The sequence below is a fragment of the Diadema setosum genome, chromosome 1 (assembly GCF_964275005.1).
Source record: "Diadema setosum chromosome 1, eeDiaSeto1, whole genome shotgun sequence".
NCBI lineage: Eukaryota > Metazoa > Echinodermata > Echinoidea > Diadematoida > Diadematidae > Diadema > Diadema setosum.
Window position 1 is genome coordinate 37,488,270 of NC_092685.1, and position 20,108 is coordinate 37,508,377.

The 20,108-nt window shown below is 37.2% G+C and overlaps 1 protein-coding gene across 1 annotated transcript; it reads right to left on the reverse strand.

The window, feature by feature from the left end:
- Positions 1–1,775: 1,775 nt before the first annotated feature.
- LOC140230175 (triokinase/FMN cyclase-like) lies at positions 1,776–18,983 on the reverse strand. Its single transcript, XM_072310363.1, has 14 exons — positions 18,932–18,983; positions 17,546–17,792; positions 16,487–16,597; positions 14,666–14,847; positions 13,801–13,879; positions 13,212–13,336; positions 9,488–9,662; positions 8,782–8,904; positions 8,257–8,400; positions 7,597–7,731; positions 6,454–6,560; positions 5,514–5,651; positions 4,543–4,632; positions 1,776–3,825 (listed from the first exon to the last, which is right to left on the reverse strand). The coding sequence occupies exons 2-14, from the start codon at positions 17,751–17,753 to the stop codon at positions 3,667–3,669; spliced, it is 1,776 nt and encodes a 591-aa protein (XP_072166464.1). The 5' UTR covers positions 17,754–17,792; positions 18,932–18,983; the 3' UTR covers positions 1,776–3,666.
- Positions 18,984–20,108: the final 1,125 nt, after the last annotated feature.

A 20,108-nucleotide genomic window follows, 5' to 3' on the forward strand; every position in this document is an offset into this window, starting at 1 on the left:
CGAGGCGAGGCCGAGTAAGGGCGTATGTGATGAGTGCTACCAGCATCTACTAGCCTGTCTATCTGTCTGTCTGCCTATCTATCTATCTATCTATCTATCTATCTATCTATCTATCTATCTATCTATCTATCTATCTATCTATCTATCTATCTATCTATCTATCTATCTATCTATCTATCTATCTATCTATCTATCTATCTATCTATCTATCTTCTGTCTGTCTGTCTGTCTATCTATCTATCTCTATCTTTCCATCTATATATCTATCTATGTATCTATCATCTATCTGTAGGCCTATATCTATCTATATCTATCTATATCTATCTTCTATCTATCACCATCTATATCTATCTATTTATCTATATCCCGCTATCCATCTATCCATCCATCCATCCATCCATCCTTACTTCTTTCTTTTCTTTCTTTCTTTCTTTAGGAAGTTCCTACTATGCAGCATCTTGTTTCTTTCTTTCTTCCTTTCATTATAAGATATCTCAAAATGTTATAAACGAACTTGGGGTTTTAAGAAAAATTGAGACTGATCAAATTTTGGTTATGATCCAGATCACGATCAGGATCCAGAGTTTTGTTACTGTTGTTATTATTGTTCTTGGTGTATTTTGTTTTGTTTTGTTTTTAGAAAGGATTCTTTATCATTGGGAAATAAGAGAGCATTATGCACTTGGTGGAGATCTGTGCTCTCTGAGTAAATTGCAAAAAATAAAAAAATAAAAAAAAATAATATATATATATATACTGGATATGGAGGGGACTGCTAAAAAGCAGAGCTGATTGTATGCAGTCCCCTCATATAAAAAAAGGAAAAGTCAAATTTAAACAAAATATATCAATTTGCCTAAGAGATTAAAAAAAAACAAGACAGACAGTAAACACATACATGCACACACATGGAAGCACATAAACAATCATGAGGCAGCTTCTTGTAAGGGAAGAAGATAAGTAGAAAGAAAGATGAGTGAGGAAGGTAGTGAGGAAGGAAGTGAGTTCGAGGTGGACAAGAAAGGGGGAAGGAGAAGGAAATGGTGGGTCATAACCAGGGCACTAGAGGCACAGAAGTTTGGGCTCGCTAAGTTACAAAGAGTAGTAAAATTAAACCGTAGCAACAACAATTTTGAAAATCAAAAGCAAAGAAAAGAGTACCTTACTGTGTTGCATAAGAAGTTTCTAAATAATTCTTTAACTTTAAGGAAAAAGTATTAAAACTTAAGGCCTCTTTTATACTATCATCAACAGAATTCCAGAATTTTGGCCCAGAAAAGGAGAATAAAGATTTTGCAAGAACCGTCCTACTCAAAGGCAAATGATATTCATGGGATTGATGGGTCGGATGTGCATGAACAGTTTCGTTTTTGATAAACATGGAATCAAATACAAAGGGGAGAAAATGGTTGGTGAGTTTATACAATGTACATGAATTGTCGTAATTGCAAATGGTATAAATCATGAATTTTAAAAAATATTTTTGTGAAGTAATGCCATCTTCATTCTGCATCATCCTCATCACAGATTACATTAATTTTCTCATCAAAGCAGACACTGAGACCACTGCTCACATGATTTCACACTCTCAGTACAGCGACACAGTTTTTCTCACACTTTCAATTTTTCATCTTTTTGCCCTCTTCCACTCCGTCGACCACTCACTCTCAAACACGCAGTTTTCTGTAATTGTCATTTATTTTCATTCTCGGAACATAAAAAATGAAAACAACATCAAGGAAGCAGATTGTCACTTTAGAATGAACTTGGTTTCTGTATATTTGGTGCACTTCTCTGGTGTAATGAATTGTCAAACATGATAAAAGCCTATCTGCACATGATAAATGTTATCAAAACTTTAATATTATAATACATACACTATACATTATGTACAGGCATTCCTACTCATCCTTTTGCATATAAAAAATAAAGATTGTACATGGCAATATAGAATATAATGTTTTGATATCTGTAGCCTTTTTTCACTTATCATTTTGTAGCACAAATCAAACATTTGAGGTGTACTAATTATTAGAAAAGCTAAAATCAATAATTAACATGACACTGAAAGGCATGCATATATTGCCTTTCTAGGGCCGATACTAACTTACAAGATCATAATGATCAGTCTATCAAGTCTACATGATTTTCTAATTCCACTTTTTGAGATATAATACCAAAGTCATCACTATCGAATATATGTTTTGTTGTAGCAAAAGGCAACAATGCCCTCTTGAGGCATTATAAAGAATTAGGGTGCACCAAATACAGAATATGTGGAAATTGACCAGGAAATGTAATATCTGTGCTGTACATTATGGATATTCTATTTTCTCTTCCATATATATGTCTTATCCACACACCTAAAGCAAAGAATGGGAAAATAAAAAATAGATTTATGGCCCCATACAACATCAATAACCCTATCAACATTTTCAAAGAAAGTGGTATGGAAATAGACAAATTTGTAAGAACTTTATGCAGAACAGGTGGACAGTTACATTAACAATTAAGGCCACCTGCTTTCTAAAAGATACACAATATATGATTTTAAAAAAGGCCCAAATCAAAAGAAAGCAAATGAAAGATTTCATCCCAACTGCATTCATTGTCTTGAACAAGTAAAAAAACTCCTTTATTCAGCCAACATAATCAGAGACATTTACTTTCACTGGTACATGCTTCGGCACATGATGCATACTGTAAAACATGATATATTCGTGGCATGAAATTTTCGTGAAATTGGAGCCGACGGCCTTTTTCGCGGCATGAAATTTTTGCAAATTGCCACTGGCATTCAATGCATATAGTGTATACAAGAACTTTCGCTTGCATTTTAATTACGTGAATCTCAGCGCTCTCGAAATTCACAAAATTAAACTGCACGCGAATATTTCTCATATACTTGCTTTCCTATCAAGTGACAAAAAAGGGGAAATCCTGATACAGAGTCCACAGCATGGGTCATAAAACCTCTTCAGTGGCAATGAAATGCATACAACTGCGGGTGGTATGTGTACACCCCATATACCACATTACCTTATGCTAACTGCAGATGAGAAATGCTTCTCAAAATGTGACTTATTTACTGTGGAGTTTACGACATTTTCTAATTGGAAAAAAACAAACAAAAACCCATTGATCAAGAAGATGTAATTATACTAGTATAGCATAATAAATAGAATAAATCTTGAGTTGTTGTCTACACAATCTGCTGACATATGGTCAGTGAAAGAGAAGGAAAAAAAATGACACTCAAGATGTGTTGGATGTGATAAGATCATCTTGATGCCTAGAATGAAAATAGAGTCATTTTTGTAACAAAAACAAACCATCCTTCAAAAACTTGAACAAGATCTTACAGCTTTATGACTTGTAAATTTGAGATTTTGATGATATGAAATTAGTCATATACAGGAAATGGCAACTCGGATGAATCAATTAATATCTGATTGATATTTCAGTATTCCAAAACGGTGATACACAAAACAAATAAATGCACAGCTCGTAAAATTCTGGATACATTACACATTGGGAAGAAAATGTATGAAAATCATCATGTTTCTCTGAAGAGGTAGATCAACACTGAAAGAATTCGGTGATGCCTAGGAAACTCTTTGAGACTGTCGTCAGGGCAGTTTTAGAGCAACAGGTCTAAAAATGGAATCATGTCGTGTTCTGCATAGCCTGTAGTGCAGCCCTCAGCCAGATGCTCACTGCAGTAGCCCCAGGGTCTGGTCGCCCAAGCTGGTCTGGATTCACGTAGCGTGCTCTGCCGGCACGGGCAGCCATCTTGGCCGTCTCCTCCGTCGCTTGGTCAGCAGCCTCAAGAGAAAACACAACATTCAAAAGCTTATACTAAGGATAACAAAGTGTAAGTAGGAAACACTTCTTAATGATGAGGATGATGGGTTAGGTTTAAGACTTAGCATGCACAGCACACCACGCTGCATTTAATTATCCTTTTCATGCTCCTGTATCCATTGAAGAATCTCTTAATCTAGACATCTGTATTTCTGTCTGTCTGTCCATCCATTTATCACCTATATGTCTGCAGCTCTTCTATTTTTATCTATACTTTCATCCATTTATTCATCTATTGATCAATCTATTATCTATCTCTCTATCCATCTGCCTACCTATCTATCTATCTGCCTATCTATCTATATATCTATATCTATCTATCTTTCTCTCTATATCTCTATAAATACACATGTATGAACACACTAGCGCGAATTCTAAAACCCGCGAAAATATTTTCACAATTTTCTCTGCACGTTGTGAATGGGCTGACAATTGCGCAGCGCGAGTTCAGCAATCCGCTAATATGTTTTTGAACAGCTCAGTGCGAAAAATTAATCAGGCAAAAATATCAACGTTTGCAGTAGAGAGATAGAGAGATAGATAGATAGATAGATAGATAGATAGATAGATAGATAGATAGATTAGTATATAGACAGTTATCCATCTATCTAAATTCATATCAAAATGTCAGTCTGCATCTCTCATGAGACATTCAATCACGAAGCTAAAATAACTTACAATGACTGCATCTGAAAAGCAGTCCATTGGATTCCTGTTCTCACTGACCCCCTTTGACAGAGTCCTGTAGGCTGCGTCCAGTGGGTCCAACTAATGAACACAAGAGAAAATATTTATATGATGTATTACTAAACATATGACTGTCATTGAAATAGATGCTTTTTGCTTTCAGCAAAACAATGATTACTTCATTCTATGATTTTGGCGCTGGTTGTACTAGTAACACACATTAGCATTTTATGCTGAAACACCGCAGACTTGTATTTGACTTTATTTTCATTCTCCAGAAAGAAATTGACAGGACTCCAAACAGGTACAGTTGCACATGCATATGTTGTTGTTATTTTGTTTTATTATAAAATTGAAGGATAAGTTTCCCAAAATACAACTGTAGATTCAGTGAATGTAGAAAGATCAGTGACCTGTTCAATTAAATATTGAGGAAAATTGTGCCATCCCTTAAAAAATTTTGATTTTCCTTTCTTCAAGTTTTGGCAGATTTCACATGCTGCCCTCTCTAGACAGGAACTCTACAACAAATTATTTTGTGATGTCATAGAAGTGGCACAATCTCAAGCAAGTGTGAAAATAATTTGAGGATTCATTGGGGGAATATTGAAAGAGCACATGCCCTCACTTTTCCAGAATGCATGGAGCATGATAGTCACCTCAACACATCTGCATATCAAGTCAAAGGAAGGCATACTTTTCATCAAAAAAGTAAAATCATCAAATATTTCATTGATATCATACTATTTTGCTAGTGTTGTGACATCACAAAATATTGTGGAGATTCCACTTACGGAGGGCAGCACATGGAATTCTAGACCAATATGTGAAAAATACATAACATTTGAAAAGGTATTCAGACTTTTCTCACACTTTCACTGAGAGTTTTGCATAAATTTTTGCATTCCCTGAACAAAATATATGCGCTTGGGGAATTTTCCCCATATTGTATGATTGCCCACCATAGTTCTGTCCCCGACATCAGCTTTGCCGTGTTTCTTAATGCTGTCCATGCCTTGCTTGAGGGCACTGACCCACTCAGCAAATCCAGGGTCTCCAACCAAAGCACGCTGGGCCGCCAACAGAAACAGACCATAGAACTGGAGAGGAGAGAGAGAAGAATGAGATTGTACATGCATTGTAAAGCCTGAGCAGGAAGTATGTATGATACAATATGTATGGAGACTTTATCTTATATGTATCATCATCATCCTCATGAATCCTTGGTATACTGTTGTCACCTTCCCCTCATCATCATAATTTTCATCATTTTTTTTCCCCATCAATATCATCATCATCACCAATATCCTCATTATCATCATCAGCACTGCCATCAAGAAATCCAACATTCGCACCATCAGCAATTACATATTTTATTTCAAGACAAAATTACCACGAACATTTATTCATTTCTATATCCAGGACTTCTTACCTCTAGAAATCAAAAAATATACTGACAGACAAAAATGAAAAAAAAAAAATATCTCAGCTTGAAAGTGGAAAAAGTTGCACAAACTATCCATACTAAATCAGATTTCTTTCATGGTGGACTGTCATGTTGTTTCACCCAAGTGGGTTTATCTACCGTAAACTTGATAACAAAATTTGAAGGGAACCAATCAAATACAACACGGTAAATCAAAAAGGCAAAACCTTGGCAGTATGTGGCTGAGTAATTAAGGGACAATGACATTCCAAAAGCAGTCCTAAAGACCTACAGAGATATCACAGAAGGAGTGTTACATGTATCTCAATAGGTGAAAATAAATCCCAAGTCAGGGTGGATTTTAGTGTCATGCAGAGACAATTGGTAAATTTTGAGGGAGCCTCCTAGAAAATCAGGAAGAGTTGGTGGCTCAAATTGACCTGACACAGCAAAGGGTCAATCAATGGGACACTCACAGCTCCTGAGCTCCCTCCCATGGCCTGCTCGGCAATCCTAGACATCTGACCAGCCAGATCACTGACCGACTGAGGCTCTCCTCCTTTCTCCAGCCAAAGCTTCATTTCTGTAGTGAGATCATTTTGAAACCAAGTGTACTTACGGGTGAGCAATTGGCAATGCTAAAGAGCACTGAACTCAAGCACACTTAAAATTCTGTAGGGAATGATTATGTAGGAGGCTGGTATGTGGATGTGGTAATAGTAGTTGCCATGGGAGATGCTCTAGACTGGAGAGCAGCTCAATGCATCATCACTTTGTTATTCCTACTCACTTTTTCCATGTTTTTCTAACTCCCTCCCACCCCCTTTTCTTCTTCCTCTTCTCCTCCATCTTCTCATCTCCTTCTTTTAACTATCCTTCTCATTCTTTCACTTTCCTCCACCACCTCCTCTTCATTCCTCCCCTCATCTCTTTCTTCCTGTCCTGCTCTCATGTCTCACTCTCCTCTTCCTTCTCCTCCCTTCACTTTCCCTCATCTCCTTCCTCCCCCATCTCCTCCTTGTCCCCTCCTCCTCCTCCTATTTTTCAATCTTCATCTCAACCCCTTTCTCCTCATCTTTTTATTTCTCCTCTTCCTCACTCTCTCTCTCCTACTGCTCATTGCTGACTTCTATTCATTCCTTCTTCCGTTCTAGCTCACACTTCAGTTCACATCATTCACCTCATTTTTTCTTTTCCTTTACCTCTTTCTTGTCATATAAACCCCAGATCCATTTCCAGACAATTTTCCCTATCATGCTATGCTGGAACTCAGGATGATATACTACCACACACGTTTTTGTGATTATTCAATCCAAATTCACTTACCTACAGTAGGACAGACTAGAGTCAAAATGTATCAAGCAAAGCTAAGGACGCTGTCTATAGCAGCATCAAGGAAAAAATCTATGCACGAAAAGTCTAATTCTTTAACATAACTATCTTACAATCTTCAAATGTTTTATGAAGTGGAATGATTTAACCCTATCATGAAACTTGCTTGAATAGTTTTCTGGAAGACAATGTTCAAAGTGGAACATACATGATGAAATAATAAATCTTCTGGAAAGTTCTCCTGTCATAAAAAAAAAAACCAGAAGTAGAAACGACGCAATAGTAACCTTGTGCTCCTCTCCGCATCGTCGAGCCACAGTCCCCGTCTCCGCTGCTAGTATCCAGGTCATTCAGGAGTTGCTCGCTCTCTACCAACCGATCACAGACAGCTACCAGGATGGTTTGAAGCTGCCTGAAGGTGTCTGGGATCAAACACAAAAGAGTGGAGATGATATAAACCACCAAAATGCCCTTTGCGGTGTCATGTGATGATAAACAATGCATCCGACTCCCTCATTTCACCATAAAAACATTATTAACCTGCTTAGGACGGGCTGATTTGGCTAAAACACGCATTTCCCACACTTGCCCGAGTGTACTTGGGACTCATTTTCAACAGGTTAAAGTGATTTGTACCTTACAGCATGAGCATAGTTGGAAATTTGGCAAGAATGAAATGAGATCATGATGGATTCATTCATATATTGTACCAGACAGGACCTGTATAAGACTTCTTAAGATGTATGTATTCATAAAGACATATGTGTGATACACTGTATTACTCTGCATCATCACTGACATGATACAAAGCACTGGCAAGGTTTCCACACGACGGTTACCAATGGCAACAACAAATATTCACAACACAGGGCCTACAGCAGAAGCTCCTTACGATTGACACAAATAGGTTAGTACAGCAAACAATGAAACTCTTAAGTAATATTTACCTTTGTCTATGGTAGTCTTCTCATCAGACCCAGAATTGAGCTTGGTGTCCAGTGAAGGGTCATCTGGAAGCTGAAGTTCCAGGCCTAGTGCGATACCTCCCTGTCGGCTGGCTCTGGGCCAGCCTCGGGCAGTGGTCATTTGGTCTGTATGGGTCATAATAAAGATCAGCATGGGTCATAATGATTAATGTAACATACAGGAAAATCTGTATGAAAATGCACGGTCAAGAATGTGTTGCCCCATTCTTCCAGTGTCTATATAGATACACCTATGGAATGCTTATCAGTGGAGGACTACAGGAATACAAGCTCACCTACAACCCAACATCATTGTGTGAACATGAAGCTCTCAATGAACTTTTGAAAGAACTGCACAACACCATGAATTTACATGTATATATACACATGTACAGTGTAATTACTTTGGGTTGTTGTTATCCCTGCATTTTTTTAATGCCCAGAATGGCACATTACTGAGAGACAATTTGCTTTACAAACACAGACCACACCATCACAGCACCTTACCTAGACCTGAAACCCTAAGGCCATCTTGGTCCAGGCGAAGGATGGTCAGTGAGACTCCGGCCATCTCCAGGGAGGTCATGAACGTCCCACAGAACAGGCGCTGAACTTTGACCCCCTGTTTATCTGAAAAAAAAAAAAGGAGAGGGGCATTTGTAAAGTTGTAGCACAGAGTGTGTACCAAAAGTGTTGGCATTCAAAACTTATAATCCTCCTCTTCTCAAGTAACATTCACTAATTGAACCATAATATGTGGTGTTATGAATGTCTTGTTTTTTTACTCACTCCAAAAAAAGATTAAATGAAGTTTAAAAAATAAATGAAATACATAGACATTATCATGAAACATCACCTCTCCAGGAATTACTTAATCCACTCACTCATATATCACAAGTGAATATTACAAGCAATACAATTCTCTAACTGAAATTTGAGAAAAAAGGAATAGACAAGTTTAGAATTCAAGGAAAAAATAAATGGAAATGATATCCAATTTCAAATTCAAAGGTGAGCTACAATTATTGTCATGATACATGAGTACTAGGAGCAAGGAAATGAGCAAATTGATAGAATGAAAAAAAAGTATAATAAATGGCAAGAAAATTTGAAAAAAACAACAACGACAAAATGCTTCAAAACTAACAGACTGCTAGAAATATCTCACAAAAAAAAAAAAAAACCCAAAACAAAACAAAAAGAGAAAATGTACCAAGATAGCTCAAAGCCTCCCTGGCAACAATGCACATCTCAATGTTGGACGTTCCTCCGAGGTTGTTCACCATGAGGGCGACCTCATCCCCCTTCTGGACATCCAGCCGACAATTATTGGATGGCGCCCTCATGTGGTCCAGCATGGTGGTCACAACAGTCTGGGCATTGGACATCTATCAAAGAAGAGATGATTGGTAAATATGTTTATCTTCTCCAAAAAAAAAAAAAAAATTCTTCTCTCGCATATCAGACATGGGAGCTGGCTTCTGCCTCATGAAAACTACAATAAAGATAATCATAATGTTGAGACAATGGCAATGATAATGATAATAGTTTGAATCTATTGTGCATGATAATCATATCTATTACATTTAGAATACCAAGCCATTCATTGTATTATTATTAACATTATTTCATTTATTTATTCATTATTATTATTATTTTTTTTTTTTTACTGAAGGTCCATATCACTCTGAATACAGTTCTTGGCATTTTCACTTATTATAACGAGCAGGCCTGTACAATAAAAACTGACTTACCACATTCGCAATATTTGGTTTATGCACGAAATATGAAATCTAAAGCAGAATCTAAGTTGGTGCAGGTTATGTATTGTTATAAATTTCCATCTATCTAATACCTGCATGTTTTGGGTTTGGTTTGTTTTGTTTTGTTTTGTTTTGTTTTGTTGTTGTTTTTTGCCCAGGTACAATTGTACTACATCTGCCATCTTGACAATCAATAATATTGTGATATTCTATAGCTATAGCGTTCTTGAATTGAATTCAACTGCTTTCCTCTGAGAAACTGACAAAAATATAAGAACACATTTTTTCTGTACACTTCAACTCATATACGGATATCTCGCTGCAGAAACAAGACGAAATATTGTTTTATTCGATGTTCTTCGAAAGTCTGGAATATTGCCATGCTGCAAACAAAGAATTAATCATAACCCCCAATTGTTTCTTATCACTTTAGCATTCTAATCAAGTGTCAAACAATTGCCGGATCATAATCGTGTGAAACTGTTATCATACACGCAACTGTATCACCACAAATCTAATTAAAGTCATTTCGAGTTTTGAAACAAACAGGATTAGGAATTGACCATGCGAGGACCAATTACAGTTACACAATTTTTTGTGGCAAAACAATTCTTCTCTCTCTCGTATCTCTCTTTTTTTCTTCTTCTTTTTTGTTTTGTGTTGTTGGGTGTTTTTTTTTTTTTTGTCTTTTAGAAACAAAGAGGGGAAATGTAAGACTCTTCTCAAGCATAATTTTCCCCTAAATATCTCATGAGAGAGAGAAAAAAAAAAGAACTAGCCAGAGCAGCTGTACTGTGAAGAGAACATGTTTGGTGTGCAATTAAGTGCACAGAGCAGCAATAGAATCTGATTTGGTGTGAAAAATTAATATCAGTGAGATGATATAAAAACCATAGAAACAATGTATCAACTGAAAAAAAAAAAAACTTCTATTTTTTTTTGCTACCCCCTTTACTCCTCCCCCCCCCCCCCATCTCTCTCTCTCTCTCTCTCTCTACCTTCAAAATGCCACTGTCTTTAGGTTGTACAACAAAGGACTTGAAATTCTATATTACTCCTTGCATAACAAAAACAACAAAAAATTGCCAGATAAGAATTTTTAGTTTAGGCTAGATTTCTCACAAAATTGATTTTCAGCTTCATAGTTATGCAGAGAAATTGGATTTCCTACCCATCTGAAATAGTGGTAAAAATTCAAAGTCTGCAGGCAACTCTTCCTGAATAGAGGATTTGAAGTTCGCAAGAATTCAGGAACACACTGCATCATTCTTTATTGTGTGCACACACACAAAAGATCTAACACTCCAAATATTTTAAAGGGATTTCAAGAAATTTTGGATACTCATAAACGTCCTTCTACTTATGATTATTTAATACCACAAAGCATCAATGTTATTGCTAAAAATTTTCAGATTTCTTTTTGGTGTTTCATACCCTCATTCATATTCTAGGTGAGTAAAAATTGTAGATAAATGTGTAAGACAGAACAAATGTGGATGAATAAAGATAATAAACTCCATTTAATTCTATGCTTCTGAGTTTATGTTTAGCGAGATAAAGGATAACTCCTTCATAATACAAAGTTATAAAGTCAAAATAGCTCTTCTGAAGCACATATTGCTCAGACCAATCACAACATGGACCTATGCACATTGCTGGTGGACTTTGTAGCTCAAGGTCACGTATTAAGTGTATTCAGTTAGGCAACTGTCTTTAATTGGTTTGACACTAACTGGTCAGAAAATGACCATCAAATTTCTACAATGGTGCAGGTGGGTTCATAAAGAATACATAACCTGCTGAGTATTACTCAAAATGTGATGGTATTTCCTTCTTTTTTTTTTTTTTAATTGATGGATAATTTCCTTCCTGGAGGCTGAGTATTAAACAATGCTCATGCCTCCACAAAGTTGGACAAGTTAATTTCAATACATTCATAGAATGCATAAATACAAGGGAGTATCTTCATGCTGGTCAGATGACATAGATGAGCATGTACAGGTTACATAGGGACACCATGTTGAATTTATGAATAATACTAGAACTGTTGCACTTATACTTTATTATTCGGTTTTTTTTCTCTTTCTGTATTATAGATTTATTGAAACATAGATACGATGTATACAAACATCCCAAAGATTACAGTACAAACTAATGGGCCATACATGTACGTATACAACCATACATTTTGTAATTTCAAACACGTATACACCTACCAATCACATAACATATCAACAAAAGTACATCTTGCTCAAGCATCAGCTGACCACTGGTTTTTCTTTCATTTTGCCCAGTACATTCAAGACAGCTTTTCTACTATGTATAATTTTAAAGAAAAATCCACTTTGCGTTCATGTTGACTTTACTCTATGGGGTAAAATTTAACAAAAAGAATAGTAATTTTTTTTCTATTATTTTGTTGAATTGGACAAAGGGTTACAGAGTTTAGCGAAATATTAGTCATACACAAACATGCAAATTAGATGAGGCAATAATGCCATTGCCTAAGAATCTAAATCTTCTGGCTCACAATTCTTCCCTAAATTTTCTTTTGAAATATATATAATTTTTCTAATAAATGCATGAATTTATTTACCTGATTGGTTTAGAATTGCCACAATTTAGCAATGATGACTTTACAAAGGGATGGAGGTCATATATGATAAAATCATTGACACAAAGATTGATGGCATGATATTTCTACACACAAACGAACAGGAGAGTTGTGAGGCAATCATACTATTGCCTTAGCTAATTTGCATATAATTATGGTGGTGTCAAGTAATAACGTCTGGCAAGAAGATGTTGACTTTAAAGTTCATAGACTTTAAGTATTATCTGTTTGAATTGAACGTTTATTGTTCTGAGTGTTTGATAATTTCTGGTAATGAAAATCCATAAAAATTTGAACTCACAGGGAAGTAAAGTTTACATTTTGACAAGCATTCCAGGATTTCATCTCATGTTAAGTTAAGGTTAATTGCATGGAGTGACACACATGGATACACATTGATGTCAAAGTGGACACATATCTACCTGCTTTTTAAAAAAAAAAAAATCTACTGTTCAAGGCACTGACACCTTTTTATATGGACTTTCCATATAACAAAAAATTGTACACCATATACGACGCACTTTATAAATATCAAAAGTGAAAGTTGGAAACACTCCTACCTGCAGTGTCTTAACACCAGCCTCTCCATGTATCCCGAGACCCAGCCCAATTTCATCCGGTCCAAGAGTGAACGAGGGCCCGGCTCCCGGAACACTGCACGGGTACAGGCACAGCCCTACAGTTCCTGTTCAGGGACCGTAACAACACTGCCAATTTAGTGATGGAGAATAATGATGAATTCTTTAACCCGTTGAGGATGGGCCTGAACAGTTATGCAAGATCAATGTCACTGCTCATAGACATCTTATTATTCTATATAAGGGAAACACTGATCAAATATCAGTTTTCTGTTCATGCTAGCATATATATAGACAAGAAAAAATTGTCCCAAATTAAATGAACCAAAAGAGCTTGAGTGTGCAGACAATGAGGACAAAAAGCTTAAAAATACCAAATGTGAAACAAAAAATGGCTGACATTTCACCCTATAATACAAACACTGGTTTCAAAACTGTGTGGGAGTCATGTTCCAGGTTTGCAGCTTATTAACCGACTTCCATGCCAACGATCCACTCTTACAAAAAAAAAAAAAACTCTGATGCTTTCCTTTCATTGTGACAAATGTTTTCTGGGTCACTTTCCACTCACCGAGTGACGCACAGGCCGCCTCGACAGCTGCTTTGATCTCCGGAAGTGACTTGCCATTCTCTGCCATCGCACCTGCCAGCTAGAGTGGGCGAAAACATTTCCCCGGAACAGGTTCGTCATCATTTATTTTGGCTGCCCATAAATTCATTCATTCATATTCATCCATTCTTTCATTCAGAAGTCCAGCCATTGAGTCATGTCGTAACTCAAAGCATATCACCCTCTGGACATTTACTGGCCATTTTATGCATAAACAAAAATGGAGACAGATATAGAAAGAGAGGCAGTCTGGGAAAATGCAATTCTCTTTAATTGTTGATATTTTGCTCAAGGAAGTGAATAGATGAATGAAGCACTTACAACAATAGCAACGTCACATTTTATTCATTCCCCACTGTAACACTAAAACGCAGAGGTCAACTCTGTCGTACATGCCACTGGTACTTCACGTGTCTCCCTCTTGATACGAAAACGGAAGTAACATTAGGCAGTGTTTTTTTACGTTCAGCATCATTCCCCGCCAGGGATTCCAATTGTCATCGCAACAATAGCTGGATGAAATAGACATCTCGAAATATACCATCCTACAGGAAATTGGGAAGTCTTGACGTAGTCTGCACTTATTGTCTTCAAAAAATATTTACTGTTTTAACCCTTTATGTGCTCTGGTAATTACCTGGTAGCTTAACTTGCCAAGCTTCAATTTTCATCAACATTCAGTAATACCTCAAAACTTGATGCAGTTATAGATTACAAAGAAAAATCAGATGCAGGAATGTGTTTCAGTCCAACAGGAAGACCATGGCGACACGAGAGGTTGCAGGAATTAGGTAATCTCTAGCAAACTTATAGAAAGGAGACCAACCTTGTACATAAATATAGTCCCCGACAGGCCACGACGGTCACTCAAGTTCTGGCCAGAGAGGGCACTGTCATCCCCTACCACCACCATGTCCACCAGGAGGCCCTCCGCCTGGGCCCTCTCCATGGCGACACCAAAATTGATGCAGTCCCCAGTGTAATTTGTCACAACCAAGAGGGTTCCAGCTGTATGCAAAGCACGAGGTCATAGAGATGGAGATGGTTATACAGACCACTTGTATTACATCACAAGTGTGAGGCATGGCTGTTCTTTTGCAATGTTTTTGATTGTATCAGGGCAATTACCCCCCCCCCCCCCCCCGGCTAAATACTGGTTAGTGATAGGTTAGAGTATAGATTAGGGTTAGGATTATACTTAGGTTTAGGGTTAGAGTTTGGGTTAGGATTAGGGCTAGGGTCAGGGGAAGGGTCCGGGGTAATTGCCCACAGGGTAATTGCCCTAGACCCGTTCCTACACATTAGGCGCGGTCAGACTGGCAAAAGATCGCGAAGTTTAAGATCGCGATCTTTAAGATCTCGAAGTTTTGCCAGTGTGACCGCAAACTTCCCGCGAAACTTCTCGCGAAACTTCTCGATCTGTTTGCGGGTGGTGTCTCGGAAGCGCGAGGCCATTGTCATGTACAGATGTGCATTGTTACATCACAATCACTAGCCATCGGACGGCGCACTCTTTCTTGCGCGCGTACGAATGGCCCAAACTTCGTGATCTTAAACTTCTTGATCTTTTGCCAGTCTGACCGCGCCTAATGATACAAAAATTAACCTGTTGTTTCTTATCTTGATTACTACTACTACTCTTACTACTACTACTACTACTACTAATAATAATAATAATAATAATAACAATAATAATAATGGAATACTTATAAGGTGCTACATCCATAAAAATGTTTGAAAGTGCTTATAAAGTGAAAATGAAAATGTAGAATAATACAAATGGGAACAACAGTACATAACAAAACAAATAATGTAGAACAAAACATATATCTACTTGTATGCAAAATTAAACAAGATGTGATTTTAGTTTACCTTTAGCTATATCACTATTGTGAGTTTCTTAAATATCCAATAGCAATTTATTGAAAGAAATGGAAATGCATATACGAATTACAGATTCTCCATTTGGTATGAACTTTTGGTACAACATAAGAAATGAAGTCAGATAATGGTAGTTGCCTAACAGGGGTATTTTTTCTGGTCTATGCCATCATACAGGCAGCTGTATTCTGATGACGAATACAAAACTAAGAGCTCCATATAGCATGTGAGAAAGCAATAACAATCATTTCACACAAATGCTAAGAGTAGATTACTTGTCACCTTTTGTACAAGGATAAGACATGTCATACATCCTGGTAATTTCATATTAATGACATTGTTAGTTTTGTTTGAAAACAATCTAAACTGTTATGTACTCAGAGGTAATGATGAAAGTGTTGACATATTCATTTCTGAGATGAACTCAACCTTAAAATCATCCTCTTGGTGGCTTTAGCACAATGTCTTGTCAAAAAGAATTATTGTAAGTGCATGTTATATTAAAAAAAGAATATTTATTCTTGGTGAAAGAAACTTACACTGATTTAATGTAATCACTTTACATTCTCTCTGGACAACTAAAACATGCACAAATGTTATGAAGAGGACTTGCATTTTTCATTTTAACTATCAACTGTTTCGCTTTTTTTCTTCTTTTCTTTTAGTGCATGAATAGATGAAACCAACAATGAATAACTAGTCCTTCCCGCTTCACAATCTTACTTCCCTCACGATACCAAATTCCTTAGATGGAGGTAGCACTTGCCTTTGCTGCCTGTCCCGACTGCCTGGATGGCAGCGAGAATGGCGCTGGTTGGAGGAGAGGCAAAGACCGATCCTGCTACAGCACCACTGAGCATGCCCCGCCCGACAAAACCTGGATGGATAGAGAGAGAGAGACATCATAGTAAACCTCTGAACATCATTAGACTTAAAAGGTGCCTCGGTTGTACTTTGGGGCATGAGGGTAATGAATGAATAAGGCTCATTATCCCCAGACCATCTCCACGCATGAGCGTGACAGATGCACAGAAAGTCTGGAAACCAAGGCACAATGACTGTATTTTCAATTGATGCCAATTGCTTGGATAAGTGATTCATTTCAGTGTTAAGTGAGCAACAATAATTTGTTTAAACTCTATGGGGTAGTCTAGAAAAATATGAGTAAAATCTAATTTTATGGGTCAAATTTACCTTTTTTCTAGGAGAATTAGTTCAATTTTATTATTTTGTCAGATACTAGAATGTGTTGAGCTTAGGATTAAAAAAACAAACTGTGGTCTGTTCCAAACAATTCACAACATGTCAAGCATGTTTTACCAGAGGAAATGAAAGTGCCTCAACTCTCCTGTGTGTGTGTGTGTGTGTGTGTGTTGGGGGGGGGGGGGGCTAACCAATGGCAAGTTAACTTTAAGCCTTCTTGAGAATTCAGCTATACAGAATATGGAATGGTTTAAAATAGATGTTTCACTATCACTTAAAGATATTACTAATTGCTTAGAGCTTTGGCATGAAACTATAAACATATCAAAATCAGTTGATGAGCATCCAGAATAACTTTTCATAACTTCTTCCTCTTAGACACTACATAGTCTTTTTTTTTTTTTTTTTTTTGGTGGTGGTAATTTGTTTGTTTGTTTTTGCATAATACATAGGAATATATATGGTCCAACCAACCACTTGGGGCATCCCCCCCCCCCCTTCTTTTCCCCCGGAAGTGGCACCAGAAATGCACCAGAAAATTGTGCTGAAGCTCTTTTCACTCCTTTTTTTTTCTTTCTTTTTTTGCTTGTGAGCTGATAAAACCAGGAAGCGGAGGGCCTACCAACATGAGCTGGTTCGTGGCCCGATCCACCGCCAGAGAGCAACGTCACTTTTCCACTCTCCTTCACCGCCTGAATGTCATCCCTGATGATAACCCTGTGACCGGCCAGCTTCAAGACCCCCGGAGTAACGGCCACAAGGCCATCCAGAGCTTCGTCCACGCAGCTGTCAACTTTGTTGATCAGCTTCTTCGTGGGCAGGGACGCCATCGTGTGCTGGCCACGACAGAGAGGTAGCTGCCCTGTGTACTGCAGATTGTTTTGAAAAATAGGAAGTAAGCTGAGTTTGGGGTTATATCAGATTTGGCTATCTTGTTTTATACAGATGTTCTTCTATGAGTCCATTTGTCTGCATCTGTGTGCAACATATCAAATTTATTCCCTTCAATACACATGCAGTAATTAGTAGTTTCTCTCTGCAGATTATATGGGGAATCCTTGAACGAAAAAGGAAATAATGATAATAATAACAATAATAATAATGATAATAATAATAATAGTAACAATAGTGATAATAAAACATGATACTGAATATGAAGAGAAATGACGACACTTCTTCCCATACAGCATGCCATCTCGGTATCACAATATGGTGCTCCAAGTGCTATACCATTTTAATTGCAACCTGTAGGGAGAGATCATCATGTAAATATTTTACATTAGATCTAGGATCCCACAGCAACAGACACCATGAAAGTTAATGGGCATTCACTCTCATTTTTCTAAATCTCATCAAATGAATGAATGATAAGATAACACATTTCTACTATTTGAGCAATAGATCATGTATTTGTGATATTTACAGAATAAATTTTACATAATCCAGTCTGATACAATTTTCTTACATAGAAAAAAAAGGTTTGAAGAAACAAGAAAAGCTAACTTCTTCGTCAACCACCTGTTGATACCAGCTGGTAAACTCACCCCTTGCTGCCCCTTGGCCTTGGAACAAAATATTTTAGTTTTCTTGATTCGATACTTCTCGCATGAAATTTTGACATCATGATTGATACGTTTTTGTTACACTCTGATGTCTGCTGTAATGCAAAACCCATCATCATCGTCAAACATTACTTAGATTATAAGCATCAAGGAATTGGTGTGAAAAAATATATATATATTTCCTATTCCGCCTATCAAACGTAGCATTTCCACACACGTGCAATCGCTGCTGTTGCAGGTCACAGCGCAATTCAGCTAACTTAATTGGCATAGTGTGGGACTATACATTATGGCAAACTTTGATCTTCGATGCATCTTAATCTAACCTGAAGAAAAAGACTTAACCTGGTAAGTAGTGAAGACAATTATGACAAGAAAAGATTAGTTGTTGCTTGTGACATTCTTCAGAGCGACATTCATACCAAACATAGCATAACACCACTTACAACTGGTATAATAGTCTCGTACCCGACCAGCGCAGCTAAGAGGAGCGTGCAATGAGTTTCTCACGGCCACAACATAACAAACACTCTATGGTCTCTAATCACACACACAACCACCTACAACGTGCTATTGTGGGGATGGGGATATGAATGGGCGTTCCCTCTTTCCAGGTCAGCGTTATTATTCCCAGGGTCCAAAGTAGGGAGATGGATCCCTGCTAGAAACAGAAAGCAGTAGAGAGGGGCAGATTCCGTACGACAGGATTAGTATACTCATAGATTGGTGATTAACACAAACATGATACATTTTACACATATGCAGGATACTTGTAATTCTACATTATGTTATTTCATCGTGTATGTAACATGTATGTAACTTTTTGTTCTGTTTTATGCTAGCATGATTGTTAGTCATCTCAGAAGAGTAAAGGAATCTTCCCGTTCTTGTTTCCCCTTTTTTGTGCATATATACATGTATTTCAATCTTGTGAAGGTTGTTTGAGATTAACTATAGCTAATCTTTGTCTCAAGTGACTCTCCTACGTTCTTTTCTTTCCCTAAAATTACTTCACTTTGATATCGCATCTTTATTAACCACTTCTTTATTTTTGTCATATATTACTCATTTTTTTTTTTTTTGGTTTATCTATCCCACATCATTATCGCGTTTCTACGTTCCAATTGTATTATTCCCCACCATTACTATGTTTCATCAGCTATTCAATATGACAAGACATGCGTTCCTTTGATACGTTGATTAGCTCTTTGTGAAAGAAAGCAGGCATTTATACCCTGACTGAGCGGATCGAAAATCATTTTTTTTTTTTAAGGGTAAGGGGGGGGGGGGGTGAGAGAGAAGAGAAGCATCACCACCTGTTGATTTGCATACCAAGCATAAACCAGCTCAAAGAGGCAATCGTTTCTTGAGTATACAAAGCAGCATGAGAATATGTCCTCTGTTGCGAATGGAAGCATTATTCATTTCGTAAAATGACAAAAAGACTACGAACCTAAATCAGAAATGATTTTTTCCTCCATGCAGATTTATTGTTATTCCTTTCCCAACTGGAGAGAAGACCAGTGTGGTGGTAGATACTTGTGTTGTTGGTGGTGGTGGTGGTGGTTGTTGTTGTTGTTGTTGTTGTTGTTGTTGTTGTTGTTGTTGTTGTTGTTGTTGTTG

Bases quoted from the DNA above. Each gene is read 5' to 3' on its own strand.
- LOC140230175 (XM_072310363.1), bottom strand. From the start codon at position 17,753: ATGGCGTCCCTGCCCACGAAGAAGCTGATCAACAAAGTTGACAGCTGC. The intron at 8,401-8,781 runs GTAAGGTGCTGT...TGACCCATACAG, and splicing joins CCTTAGGGTTTCAGGTCTAG to ACCAAATGACCACTGCCCGA. The intron at 7,732-8,256 runs GTAAATATTACT...GTTTGATCCCAG, and splicing joins GAAGACTACCATAGACAAAG to ACACCTTCAGGCAGCTTCAA.